The 14322-nt window shown below is 38.2% G+C and overlaps 1 protein-coding gene across 1 annotated transcript in view; it reads left to right on the top strand.

The window, feature by feature from the left end:
• Positions 1-14322, top strand: part of LOC126418496 (nuclear speckle splicing regulatory protein 1) — a 59884-nt gene that overhangs the window by 23368 nt on the left and 22194 nt on the right. The window contains exons 4-5 of the mRNA XM_050085281.1: positions 3267-3474; positions 12109-12306. Coding sequence (XP_049941238.1) covers positions 3267-3474; positions 12109-12306 — 406 coding nt within the window. The remainder of the gene's footprint in view (positions 1-3266; positions 3475-12108; positions 12307-14322) is intronic.

Here is a 14322-nt window from a genome sequence, read left to right as displayed (position 1 = left end):
TCTCTCTCTCTCTCTATGTACTACATAGTAGGTTTACACTCGAGTGTTTTTGGCAGCATCTGCTCTTTTGGGCAGTAGTAGCAGCCTGGTATGACCCATGCACTCATCCTGTCTGTATAACATTGGATATAAGAATACAAATTAAGCTAATCTCTATATAAAATTTATAAAAGGCAGTGTCCCAACTGACTGACCCATCATTCCATCATTGTCTAGCCGAGACCACTAATGACAGAAACTTGAAATTTGAAGAGGGGATTGATCTTACACTATAGACATCATTTAAGAAGGGAGTGTTCATAATTTATCTCCTAAGGAGGTTAAATAGGGGCTGAAAGATTTTTGAAAATATGTTGCTGTTAAGAGAATTTTGAGGCTAGACCTATGAAAAGTGGTATTTAGTTTGTCAGTCAGAAATGAAGAAATACTTGTTACAGCAATTTTGGAAATTCAACCACTAAAGGGATAAAATTGTGGGTGACTTTTTTTTAAGTAAATCATTAAAAAACTACAAAACATTTTTAAAGCTACAGCTATAAAATTTGGTATTTGATTTCTTGGTTTGAAATAAAAAATATATGTTTAAGTGTTTTTGGAAATTCAATCTCCTAAGGGTGCGAAACAAGGAATGAAAAGTTCTGTGAAATTATTTCATCTTGGAAGCACTTTAAAAGCTAAATCTATGAAAATTTGTATTTGGCTTGTCTGTTAGAAGTAAAAAATATGTTTTTTGCTACTAAGGGAATGAAATAGGGGATGAAAATTTTTAAGAAAATATTTATTTACATTTTTAAAAAAATTGAAGCTAAATCTATGAAAATTGGTATTTCACTTCTCAATTAGATGTAAAGAAATATGTGTTAGGAGATGAAAGTTTCTATAGAAATATCTCAAGAAGAATGAAAAAGCCATGATGAACAAAAACTTTGGTCTCCAACTACTAGAATCTCTTTTTGGTCAGAAGTACATTCGAAAAAGGCTACACACGTCTGTGGCCTTCATCAGTGTCAAAAGTTTACGTGAAGTTCTGATTTGTGATTAACATAAACATCAATTAAATGAAAACAAAAATTTCTGTTCAGGCCATACAGTCTATGCATGTAAAGCAGTGGGCACTAAGCTGGTAACATTTAAAAGGGAAACATTGTTAGCATAAATCTCGAAAAGTTCTTGACTGATTTAATTCAGATTTTTACTCAAACTCCTAATAAACATTGGGATGAACTTAGGCAATGCTCTTTAAAAGTTAGTCAAGAAATATAGACATAGGCTATATATTTTGTAATAAATGTTTGAAGCCAGTTATTGACAAAATTATTTAATTGAATAGATAAAAAATCTACTCACCAAGTGGCGGCAAAACACACACATAAAAGACTGTTGTAATTTGGAAGCTTTCAGAGCCAGTGGCCCCTGCTTCAGGCAGAAGGGTTGTAGGGGAAGGGAAAGGACTGGAGAGGTCTAGGAAAAGAGGTGGTTTTCGAGAAAGTCACCCTGACCCGTGGTTCTGGGTGACTTTCCCAAAAACTACCCCTTTTCCTAGACCTCTCCAGTCCTTTCCATTTACCCCTTTTCCTTCCCCTTCAACCCTTTTGCCTGAAGAAGGTGCCACTGGCTCCGAAAGCTTGTGAATGACAACCGTCTTTTATTTGTATGTTCTGCCACAGCTTGGTGAGTAGTAAATGTTTGGATAGACATAGGCTATATATTTTTTAATATTAACATATAGTGAACAAAAATCTTGGAAAGTTCTTCACCAATTTATTTCATATTATTTCTCAATGTGGTAATAAACATTAGGACAGACATATGCTACATCTCCTAAGTGGAGGAAGAGGAGAAGAAGATAAACAATGATAGAGGAGAGGATATGGACAGAGAGATCAGGAAGAGGCAAATTAGAATGTATTCCAATTCCCATACATATTTAGCAGTTGCGAAACATTGTTGGGTTTGCTAGTTATCTATATTTTCTCAAAAAGGTCTTCCATCACACATTCAGAAAAAACTTTGAGGTTAGTAAGATCAGGAAGAGGCAAATTAGAATGTATTCCAATTCCCATACATATTTAGCAGTTGCGAAACATTGTTGGGTTTGCTAGTTATCTATATTTTCTCAAAAAGGTCTTCCATCACACATTCAGAAAAAACTTTGAGGTTAGTAGTTTAAGAAAATCTACAATATGTTGCATTTATTTACTATACATAAACCTGTTTTGTGGGTGCTGAACTCTCTTGCCCTGAATTGATAGAAGTCGGAAGGCTTCAGACCACTAATGTTGTTCATCTAGCAATTGTTAATTTTAGTGGTCTATTTGCTGTGCAGTGTTGTGTTAGTCATTACATTGTAAGTGTCATGAGCACTACATAAGAAAGATATGACTTGCTTGCCTTCTGCATCACTCCTTCCCACAGAGAAGTCCTCGGGCCTAATGGAGTGGGCTTCTTCCATTCTCTTCATCCTGTTCTCTTTACAGTCTACAAAAAGTTTACAAAATAAAGATTTTATCATTATCCACAAACAAATAATTAAATATTTCTCTTTACCTCATGATTTTTTCTTGTGTGCCATTATCAATAAATGATTTATCTTGCCTCATACAAAACTGAAGCAACAGTGAATTCACAGGAAACTAGAAAAATATTTTAGTGGAAATTTCATGTTTCATTCCTTTTGTTTTCATTTTTCATTCCTTTTGTTGTGGTTTATGTCATCAGAAGGACAACTGTTTCCTCTTCATAATGTGAGTGATAGGACAGAGCCCTATGGTGTGTTGATTATTACTTGTCCCTCATTGGTGATGCTTTCATATAAAACTGGATATCAAGACTCTGTGCTTGCTAACGGCTAAAGACAAGTAAAATTTGATTGTGTAAATCAGATGTGCTAGATGTAACACAAAAATTATAATTTGCATATTTTATATATATATATATATATTAGAGGGAAACATTCCACGTGGGAAAAATATATCTAAAAAGAAAGATGATGAAACTTACCAAACAAAAGCGCTGGCAGGTCGATAGACACACAAACAAACACCTGCCAGCGCTTTTGTTTGGTAAGTTTCATCATCTTTCTTTTTATATATATATATATATATATATATATATATATATATATATATATATATGTGTGTGTGTGTGTGTGTTGAGATGTCAGTGCAAAGGCAGTTTTGGAATTCAAATTATGATTGGCTTCTCTAGTACTTACTAATGAAACTATCCCATAATTACTAACATAAATTGTTGTGCTCCTATTTCAGCCAAAATACATTCAGTCTCTCTTGAAGCAAGCCGAGCGTCGCAAGAAAGAACAAGAACGTCGATATGAACGTGAAGTACAGCGAGAGCGAGAGGCAGAAGGAGAACAGTTCAAAGATAAAGAGTCATTTGTCACTGCTGCTTATCGAGCAAAGCTTGAGGAATTTCGCAAAATGGATGAACAGGAAAAACATATGGAACATTTGGAAGGCAAGTCAAGCTGCTGTCATGTGTATGTCAAAAGCTGTTGCTTTCTGTTCACTGCAGACTGTTTTGGTCTTCAATCTATGATGACTCTGAATCTGAGGCAATTGTTGTAACTTACAGAAACACCTTTATTTTCCTAGGGTCATTCTAGATTTTATTTTCAAAATCTAGTTTTCATAACTAATGGAATACAATAGGTTTTCTAATGCTTATGAACATGATTTTCCTCCTCCCACTTGCTCCATTTAACAGGAATAAGAACCTTGTGTGAATAGTTGGCTTCCTGTTAATCTCAGTTTAAGAAGAATGTAATAATTCAATTTCCAAAGAAAGCAAGTGTTGACTGGTGTGGATATTTCTATCGGTATAATAAGTTGTCGCTGCAAAACACTGAATCAATTACAGAGTGATGGTGAAAGCAAAGCCAACATTGGTGTAGATCAGTGCAGTTTCCAGAGAAATGTAGAAACACACTAGGCAATATTGACCCTGTGGCTTACCTTATTAGATAGACTGAAGAAAACAAATATATATTTTTAGCATTTGTAAATTTAGAGAAAACTTTTTACAGTGTTGACTGGACTGCATTCTTTGAAGTTCTGAAGATAGCAGGGACAGAATACAGGGAGTGAAAGGTTATTAACATCATGTGTAGAAACCAGACTGTAGTCAAAAGACATGGAGGGTAGTAGTGGTTGAGAAGAGAGTCAGTCAGAGCTGTAACCTCTCCCCAATGTTACTAAATGTGTACAGTGAGCATATAGTTAAGGAAGTAGTGGTGGAATTGAAGTTCAGAGAGAACAAACAAAAATTTGAGTTTTCTTATAAAATGTTTAAGGGTTAGTAACCTTGCCTGAAATATTTGTCAGTTGTCTCAAGTGTAATTTTGTACAGAAGTGAAATGATGTATGAAAATGGAAGATAAATAGATCAGACAAGGAAGAATAGAAGCTTTTGAAATGTGAAGCTACGGAAGAAAGGTAAAGATTAAATGGGTAGATTGTGTAACTAATGAGGTACTGAATTACATTGAGGCAAAAAATAAATTTATGGCTCAACTTGCCTGAAAGAAAGGATTCGTTGATGGTACATGCCCTGAGGCATCAAGGAATTGCCAGTTGGTAATGGAGGAAAGTGTGGGGGCTAAAAATTCAGGAGAGAGACCGTCCTTGACTGTGGTAAACAGGTTCAGATGGATGCAGGTTGAAATACACCACCAGAGAGAAAAATTAATACACCCTTTAGGAGGTTTCCAATTCACTCAAGATTTATTTTTGCAGCAGTAAATATGGAGTCCATAAAATGATTACACTTACAGAACAATAGTGCAAGCAGTTCTGATGTACCAGGCATCAACCCATGCTGGAATACCCACATTAATATGTGGTGTAACCTCCATGGGCAGCAGTGCATGCACTGACTCTGGCATCCAGTCGATTATACAGATGGCAAATATGTCCTTGAATATGTTATTCCATGCCTTCTGGACCTGTTCATGTAGTTCTCTGAGAGTTGTTGGTTGACAAGTTGCACAAGTCACTTCTCACCCACCATGTCCCACATGTGGTCAATTGAAGACAAGTCAAGAGAACATGCTGACCAGGGAAGTTGCTGCACATCCTGCAAAGCACACCAAGTTTCATGAACAGTGTGTAGGTGAACATTATGCTATTAGAACAACAAATCACCATCCTGCTGCAAATATGTCAAAAGGACTGATGTAACAACATTCACAACACTTACCCTCCAGAAACACCAAAGGTGAACAAGAGTTGTAGCTTATAGCAGCCCAGACCATAACACCTGGGGTGTGGCAGGGTATCTTATGTGAATGCACTCTGTGAGACAGTGCTGACCAGGTCTGTGTCTTATGCGCGTATGACCATCACATGCATGCTGGCAGAATGCACTTTCATTCCTGAAGACCACGACAGGGCTGTCGAGCCATGTATGTCAATGCTCTGGTGGGAGCAGAAGAAGGGGTGGAGATTGCTTGCGTGTAGTCCCACTGCCAATAATAGCTTCTCAGCAATTCGTGTTGACTTGTCTGGGCTCACAAGCCCTCTTACCTGTGCTGTGGTAACTATATGACCTGCCACTGCTGTCCTTAAATTTATTATGGTCCCGGCTGGCGACTGTGCTGCGTGGATGTCCAGAACATTGTCTACGGGAGTGAAAATGTTCATGTGACCACTGATAGCAGCATTGTTACACAACTGAAACAGCACTTCCAACTTGTGTGGCGGTTTTCTGAAAGGATTGGTTGTAGGTAGCATGAGTGCATCTCTGTGGCATGGTTGTATGCTTGCTTCACATGTTTGCACCACACTGAGCGTAATGGCTGTGAACGTTCCCTATTAAAGGGTAGACACAATGGTGCTTGTGGTAGCTTTGCTACTATGCTATGTGTCTGCGGACAATGCTGAAAACATTATCAGTACATCTACTATCCTTCATGTGGTGTATTCCATTATTGGATCAAAATCAACACAGGATGCTGCAAATGTACACAAAATTTTTGTGAACAACAAAAATAAAGAGAACGAGGAGTGTAAACAAAAGAATTTTGTGCAGTTTCTTCACTGTAAGTAATCACACTCCACAAAAATGTGAAGGTGCAGCCAAAGGTGCATGCACATGCTTACAGGGTACCTGTTGTTGTTGTTGTTGTTGTTGTTGTGGTGGTGGTCTTCAGTCCTGAGACTGGTTTGATGCAGCTCTCCATGCTACTCTATCCTGTGCAAGCTTCTTCATCTCCCAGTACCTACTGCAACCTACATCCTTCTGAATCTGCTTAGTGTATTCACCTCTTGGTCTCTCTCTACGATTTTTACCCTCCACTCTGCCCTCCAATACTAAATTGGTGATCCCTTGATGCCTCAGAACATGTCCTACCATCCGATCCCTTCTTCTAGTCAAGTTGTGCCACAAACTTCTCTTTTCCCCAATCCTACCGTATTTACTCGAATTTAAGCCGCACTCGATTCTAAGCCGCACCTGAAAAATGGGACTCGAAATCAAGGAAATAATTTTCCCGAATCTAAGCCGCACCTGAAATTTGAGACTCGAAATTCAAGGGAAGAAAAATGTTTTAGGCCGCACCTCCAAATCGAAACAAAGTTGGTCCATTGTAATATGAGACACAGTTTAGGTCGAATGAATGACGATACAGCTATAGTAGTTTGGTTCGAGTCGTAAGCTTAGCAGTTGAGCTTTACCAGGTAGCCATTGCTATGCGTCAGGCGCTCCATCCGTATTTGTACGGGTACCCTTCCTTTTTCATGTGCTTCGTCTGGTTTGAATCGATTGCTTATTTTTCTTTGATCTGGTAAGTGCCGTTGTCTTTCTTATAGGTGTTTACGACACTCTAAGCTGAAAATGCATTATTGTACTGTGTCATGCATTGTTTGTCGCATTCTGGTAGTGAGTGTTTACGGCATGTCGCCGCTCGCGGCATGGCTAGCTTTTGTACTCGCTACCGTGGCTTACAATTTTTTTTTTAAAAAAAAAAGAGGAATCATCAGCGAAACAATGGCAAGAGACTACTACTTATTGTTACTTACAGTGCTGCTTTCTTTGATAATGATCAACAAGAACCAAATAATAGACTGCGTATGATAGAAGATGTTCTGAACGAGAGTTTAGCGAAAATTTTTCTCCGTTTGAAAATCTTTGGATGCCTCTTTAGTACATTACATTCTGCACAGAAATTAGAGTCATCTTAGATTTAAAAATCTAGTCAATTGCCGTGCTTCATTTCTGACTGTCTCACTATTAGGCATAAGAATAATACGAGTATAAACATGACATGATATGTATATTCTTCCGCATTTGCTCTTGTTTCACTCTAGTTTCGTAGTTTATTAGGCAGACAGGATTTAAATGAGATAGTAGCAAACAAGAAAGAATACATGGCAATATGTTTATATTCGTATTATTCTTATGGTGAAGAGAATACTACATGTGATTCACAATTCATAGAAGTTCCTATTAGCAACCATCTCTTCTCACAGGTAGGAAAAAATTCAGAATGTAAAGTTGGCCAAATTGACAAACATCCCAAACAGTCTTGCCAGTTGGATTTTTGTAGTACATTGAAATGCTGCTACATTAGAAGATGAACAATACGGAATTTGTATTTACTTCGTTGGATAATGTATAAAAGTGCAATGGTCGAAACTCGGGGTGGAGAAAAAAGCTCGTCTTCCACCTTTTCTTAAATTTATTTACTGACGCAGAGATTTTGGTGCCAGTATTTATCTGTGTGCCTGCAAAGCATGCCAGTGTAGCGCTACATATATTCGACAGCAGAAGTTAGTTGTGGCGGCACCTACCAACATTTTTCAGAAGTTCCGCTTACTTTGCACTTGATTCTAAGCCGTAGGCGGTTTTTTGGATTACAAAAACCGGAAAAAAAGTGCGGCTTAGATTCAAGTAAATACGGTATTCAATACTTCCTCATTAGTTATGTGATCTACCTATCTAATCTTCAGCATTCTTCTGTAGCACCACATTTCAAAAGCTTCTATTCTCTTCTTGTCCAAACTATTTATCGTCCATGTTTCACTTCCATACATGGCTACACTCCGTACAAATACTTTCAGAAATGACTTCCTGACACTTAAATCTATACTCGATGTTAACAAATTTCTCTTCTTCAGAAACGCTTTCCTTGCCATTGCCAGTCTACATTTTATATCCTCTCTACTTCGACCATCATCAGTTATTTTGCTCCCCAAATAGCAAAACTCCTTCACTACTTTAAGTGTCTCATTTCCTAATCTAATTCCCCCGCATCTCTCGACTTAATTCGACTACATTCCATTATTCTCGTTTTGCTTTTGTTGATGTTCATCTTATATCCTCCTTTCAAGACACTATCCATTCCATTCAATTGCTGTTCCAAGTCCTTTGCTGTCTCTGACAGAATTACAATGTCATCGGCGAACCTCAAAGTTTTTATTTCTTCTCCATGGATTTTAATACCTACTGCGAATTTTTCTTTTGTTTCCTTCACTGCTTCCTCAATATAGAGATTGAATAACGTCAGGCAGAGACTACAACCCTGTCTCACTCCCTTTCCAACCATTGCTTCCCTTTCATGTCCCTCGAGTCTTATAACTGCCATCTGGTTTCTGTACAAATTGTAAATAGCCTTTCGCTCCCTGTATTTTACCCCTGCCACCTTCAGAATTTGAAAGAGAGTATTCCAGTCAACATTGTCAAAAGCTTTCTCTAAGTCTACAAATGCTAGAAACGTAGGTTTGCCCTTCCTTAATCTAGCTTCTAAGATAAGTCGTAGGGTCAGTATTGCTTCACGTGTTCCAACATTTCTAAGGAATCCAAACTGATCTTCCCCGAGGTCGGCTTATACTAGTTTTTCCATTCGTCTGTAAAGAATTCACGTTAGTATTTTGCAGCTGTGACTTATTGAACCAATAGTTTGGTAATTTTCGCATCTGTCAACACCTGCTTTCTTTGGGATTGGAATTATTATATTCTTCTTGAAGTCTGAGGGTATTTCGCCTGTTTCATACATCTTGCTCACCAGATGGTAGAGTTTTGTCAGGACTGCCTCTCCCAAGGCCGTCAGTAGTTCCAATGGAATGTTGTCTACTCCGGGGGCCTTGTTTCGACTCAGGTCTTTCAGTGCTCTGTCAAACTCTTCATGCAGTATCGTATCTCCCATTTCATCTTCATTTACATCCTCTTCCATTTCCATAATATTGTCCTCAAGTACATAGCCCTTGTATAGACCCTCTACATACTCCTTCCACCTTTCAGCTTTCCCTTCTTTGCTTAGAACTGGGTTTCCATCTGAGCTCTTGATGTTCATGCAAGTGGTTCTCTTATCTCCAAAGGTCTCTTTAATTTTCCTGAAGGCAGTATCTATCTTACCTCTAGTGAGATAAGGCTCTACATCCTTACATTTGTCCACCAGCCATCCCTGCTTAGCCATTTAGCACTTCCTGTCAATGTCATTTTTGAGACGTTTGTATTCCCTTTTGCCTGCTTCATTTACTGCATTTTTATATTTTCTCCTTTCATCAATTAAATTCAATATTTCTTCTGTTACCCAAGGATTTCTACTAGCCCTCGTCTTTTTACTTACTTGATTCTCTGCTGCCTTCACTACTTCATCCCTCAAAGCTACCCATTCTTCTTCTACTGTATTTCTTTCCCCCATTCCTGTCAGTTGTTCCCTTATGCTCTCCCTGAAACTCTGTACAACCTCTGGTTTAGTCAGTTTATCCAGGTCCCATCTCCTTAAATTCCCACCTTTTTGCAGTTTCTTCAGTTTTAGTATACAGGTCATAACGAATAGATTGTGGTCAGAGTCCACATCTGCCCCTGGAAATATCTTACAATTTAAAACCTGGTTCCTAAATCTCTGTCTTACCATTACATAATCTATCTGATACCTTTTAGTATCTCCAGGGTTCTTCCATGTATACAACCTTCTTTTATGATTCTTGAACCAAGTGTTAGCTATGATTAAGTTGTGCTCTGTGCAAAATTCTACCAGGCGGCTTCCTCTTTCATTTCTTAGCCCCAATCCATATTCACCTACCAGGGTACCTAATATATCCCAAATCCAGGTACTGTTTATAGTTTAATGCTCTGAAATGGAGCAGCCCCAGAAGGTATATTAAAATATATTTCACAATAATGGATTAAGCCTACAGAATTTAAATTATCAGGATGCTTTTCAGTTGTTTCCCACACGGATTCACATAAGAACACTTGAACTTTTTTGGAACTGTTGATATTGAGGTATGTTTTTTTAACAGATGGTAGTCAGTAATAAGGCTGTGACTTGAAATGCTGGTTAGCTCTATGTAGGAGACGTAGGGGGACCTGGTTTCTACACAATACTGCTCTTATAGGCTATTGTTAGCTCATTGTTCAGTCTAAGGCTGTCCAGTCAACTTCAATATGATTTTCCTATTCTGATGCCTGCAGTAAAAGGGAATCAGCAGAGCAGCTGCACCTTTGCAATTGAATCACCCTCTCTATGTATATTTCTATTATGCTTTGAAGCATTTTGATAGTTTTGAAGATAGGTGTTCTAATTTTGTAAATGTCTCATAGAATGCATTAGAATACCATAAGTGGCACCACTTAAGCAAGGGTTTATGGACAAGGAAAAAATAAGCACGTGAAACTTGTCCCACTACCTTTAGTTACTAAGACCTTCCTTGCTTGCTGACAGCATTTGGGAGGTAGTGTTTTGTTAGCAAGTCTCTTTTTGTGAGTATATTGCACCTCAGTTCGTGTGTGTCTTATTTTCTTGTGAATAACTGTAGCACACTACTAGTCTGACTATAGCACAATATCAATTCATTATGCAGTTTATTAGCAAAAATTTGGAACATGAGCTTATTGTGTAAATGATGGAACTTACTGCATCAGAACACTAATCAAAACCAAAATCTGTGTAAATCCAGGCAAAGGCATATAGGTAATTTCAACAGAGCATTGTACGATGGTATGTTTACTTGCAAATACTTAAAAATCAAGATGGGGCTGTTTGTTTGCATTTGTCAGCCAATCATAGCATAGCACCTGTGATGTCCTGTAACAGTACCATTTCATTGTGTGAACCCATAAATGGGATGGACTGAACACACATGAAAAACATTAAATATCTTAAGTTCATGGTTTGAAACTTGATAAATAGTCAGCCCGCAACAAAGCTAATATGCACCACATTCAAGATCTCTACAAAATGCTTCATTTTAGTCATGCTTGTTGTGATAAAGTGTGAGGAAATGTGACGTCAGTGTCAAAAAATGGTACCTTAACACTTTATATTGGAATTAACGTTTGGTGTTATTTATCATTTGTTTATGAAAAGGAAAGGAGATAACAGTTTGTAAACTTTTTAAAGATCCCTGACACCATAGTACAGATCAGTAAATCTTGCAGCCTTACCCAGTATGGAAAGCATGAGCTGCGCCTTTCAGAACCCATAAACTTCTTAATACACCTTCTTGCTCAGACCTGGCCCAGTGCCATTTCCTTCTGTTACAAAAATACATCATTCGTGGACAGTTTCAAGAAAGGCAGATCTAGGAAGCACCTGTGGATACAATTACCAACAATGTTGAACTTCCACTAAATAATTTGAGAGTATACACAAACTCATACTATTAGAAAATCACATGTGTATTGAGGTGATGGCTGTGTAAGTTTTTATTATGACAGAGTCCATTTCTTTCTTAAAACTTTCTGAATAATCTTGATACATGATTTGAAAAATAATTTGGTGATATATTCAAAGGAATAAAACTGCAAGAAATAAAATTTTAGTCACAGTGTCCATGATAAACAGTAGAATAGCCAAAGAGTGAAGACTTTGTGCTCATACTAATTTATTTTTAAGACACAGATGACTCTCCTTTCCTCAGAAATCCTGCTGTGGTTATTAAGTTTCTGATATTGATATTGCTATGCCATTTTTGTATATGCTCTCTGAATTTGCATTGTGCTGATATAAAAGAAATTTGTACTTTAATTTCATTTCTGTTTAAGAAATCATGCAGAATATGCCCAGTGATATAACTTTGTTTGTTTAATCTCAGTTTCCATCTGTGGAAATATTTATATGTGCTTTTCTTTTTTTTTTTTTTACAGCAATAATGGATGTTTCCAAGCAGAAGGATCTCAGTGGATTTTACAGGCATTTATATCGTCAGGCAACTGGTGAGTCTCCGGCATCCAATTCAAATGTAGTAAAAGTTAAAGAAGAACCACCAGATCCTTCTCCCTCTTCATATAATGAGGAAGGTGACGTAAAGGCAAAGGAGAACAGTAATAAGGCCATTGCAGAAGGTATGAAAGATTTCTTTCAAAGTGTCAGCTAAAAGTATAATTTCAATTATTTCATGTTTCACATTGCCTTTGCCTAAAACCAATTTCAGACAAATTACATTGTAATTTGTGCTGTCAAAAATGTGTTGGCTGCTGAGACAGTTAAAAATTGTGTGTGTTGTTTGCCAACTGTGGCATTTTGGGATTGGATCTGTTTGAGATGGGGGAATAATGTGTGCATGTACGCTGCAAATATGTGGAGATACACATTTACATATAAACTGGCTACTTTTTCTTTTGCAGTGCAATGCTGTACTTCACTATTTCAAACATTTCAGGTGTTACTTTAATTTTACTAAGACAGAAAATACAGATGTGCCACAAGTCTTATCGATTTCCATCCTGGTTATACTATGTTTGTACAGCCAAAGACAGTTTTGCTCTGCCTAATGCTGTGTTTCAACTTAATATTTTCGTATCATATCGTGTGGAGAGCCATGCTGTGTATGCAGCAGTAGTAACTTCTTTGTGGACATGACAGCTAAATCAAATGCTACTTCTGTACACATACTCTGATAATCCAAAACACCACAGCCCTAAGCAAGACTGAATGCCACGTCTTAATGCTGCCAGTGTGTGATACACTAGGGAAAGTACATAAGCAGCACATAGATGCATGGAGAATCATTCTATGTAAGATATGGGGATGGGTGGAGAATCCACTGACATAAGCAAATTTGACAAAGAGCAGATTGTTACTGCCCAGCACTTGAGGATGCAAATAGTGAAGGTGGGTGGTTGTTTGCCTGCTGTTGTTGGTAGCTCCTCTGAAAAGTTGTTGATAGAAAAACCATGAGTATCTGGGTGTAACACTCTGTAGGTATGTGAAATGTAATGATCACATAGGCTCAGTAGTGGGTAAAGAAGGTGGTAGACTTTGGTTAGTTGTAGAATACTGGGGAAGTGCAGTCAGTCTACAAAGGGGATTCCTTACAGATCACTTGTGTGGCCAGTTCTAGAATATTGCTCAACTGTGTGTGACCCTTACCATGTAGGAGTAATGGGATTGAATGTCTACAGAGAAGGGCAGCACAAATGGTCACAGGTTTGTTTGATCTGTCAGAGAGTGTCTGAGAGATATTGAAGACACTGAACTGACAGCCGCAGATGTACTCTATCCCAAGAAATTCTACAAGAAGTTTCAAGAACCGGCTTTAAATAATGACTCTAGGAATCTGCTGCAGCCCCCTATAAATTGCTCGCATAGGGATCATGAGGACAAGATTAGAATAATTACGGCAAGCACGGCGGCATCCAGACAATCGTTCTTCCCATACTTCATACGTGAATGGCATGGGAAGAAACCCTAATAACTGGTACAATGGGACACATCCTACGCCATGCACTTCATGGTGGTTTGCAGAGTATACATGTGATGTTGAGTAGGCAGCAAGGTATTGGCCACCCATGTCTCCTCACAGAATGAGGAACGAGGAGTTTGCCCTCTCTGTAAAGCAGGACAAGTGGTGGTATATGGCAGACCTGATGACAGAGTAAAATGTTTCTGAGCACACGGTTCAGTGCACATTGTGAAACATGGGGCACCCCAACAGGCCCCCTGTACGTATTGTCGTGCTCACCCGATGACATGCTCAGTTATGATTGCAGTCACGAGATCATCAAGATTGGACTGTAGATAAGTGGAAATGTCACCTGGTCTGATGGATCACATTCTTTGTTACAAATGGTTGATAATTGTGTCCAGATGCATTGTCATCCCAGTGAACAGCTGCACAAAGCAAGTACTGGGCTATAGATGCAGGACAGTGGGGACAGTATTATGATATGGGGGGCATTCACCTGGGCTTCTATGGGACATGTAGTAGTAACTGAAAGCACTGTGACAGCTGTAGACTATGTGAACATTATTCTGGACCATCTGCATCTTTTCACACTTGATATCTTTCCCATTGGTGATAGATAATTGCCCATGTCACTAGCACGGAATCATGTTACATTGGTTTGATGAGCACTATA

The sequence above is a fragment of the Schistocerca serialis genome, chromosome 9 (assembly GCF_023864345.2).
Source record: "Schistocerca serialis cubense isolate TAMUIC-IGC-003099 chromosome 9, iqSchSeri2.2, whole genome shotgun sequence".
NCBI classification, from domain to species: domain Eukaryota; kingdom Metazoa; phylum Arthropoda; class Insecta; order Orthoptera; family Acrididae; genus Schistocerca; species Schistocerca serialis.
This window is presented reverse-complemented; position numbering and strand designations above follow the sequence as displayed.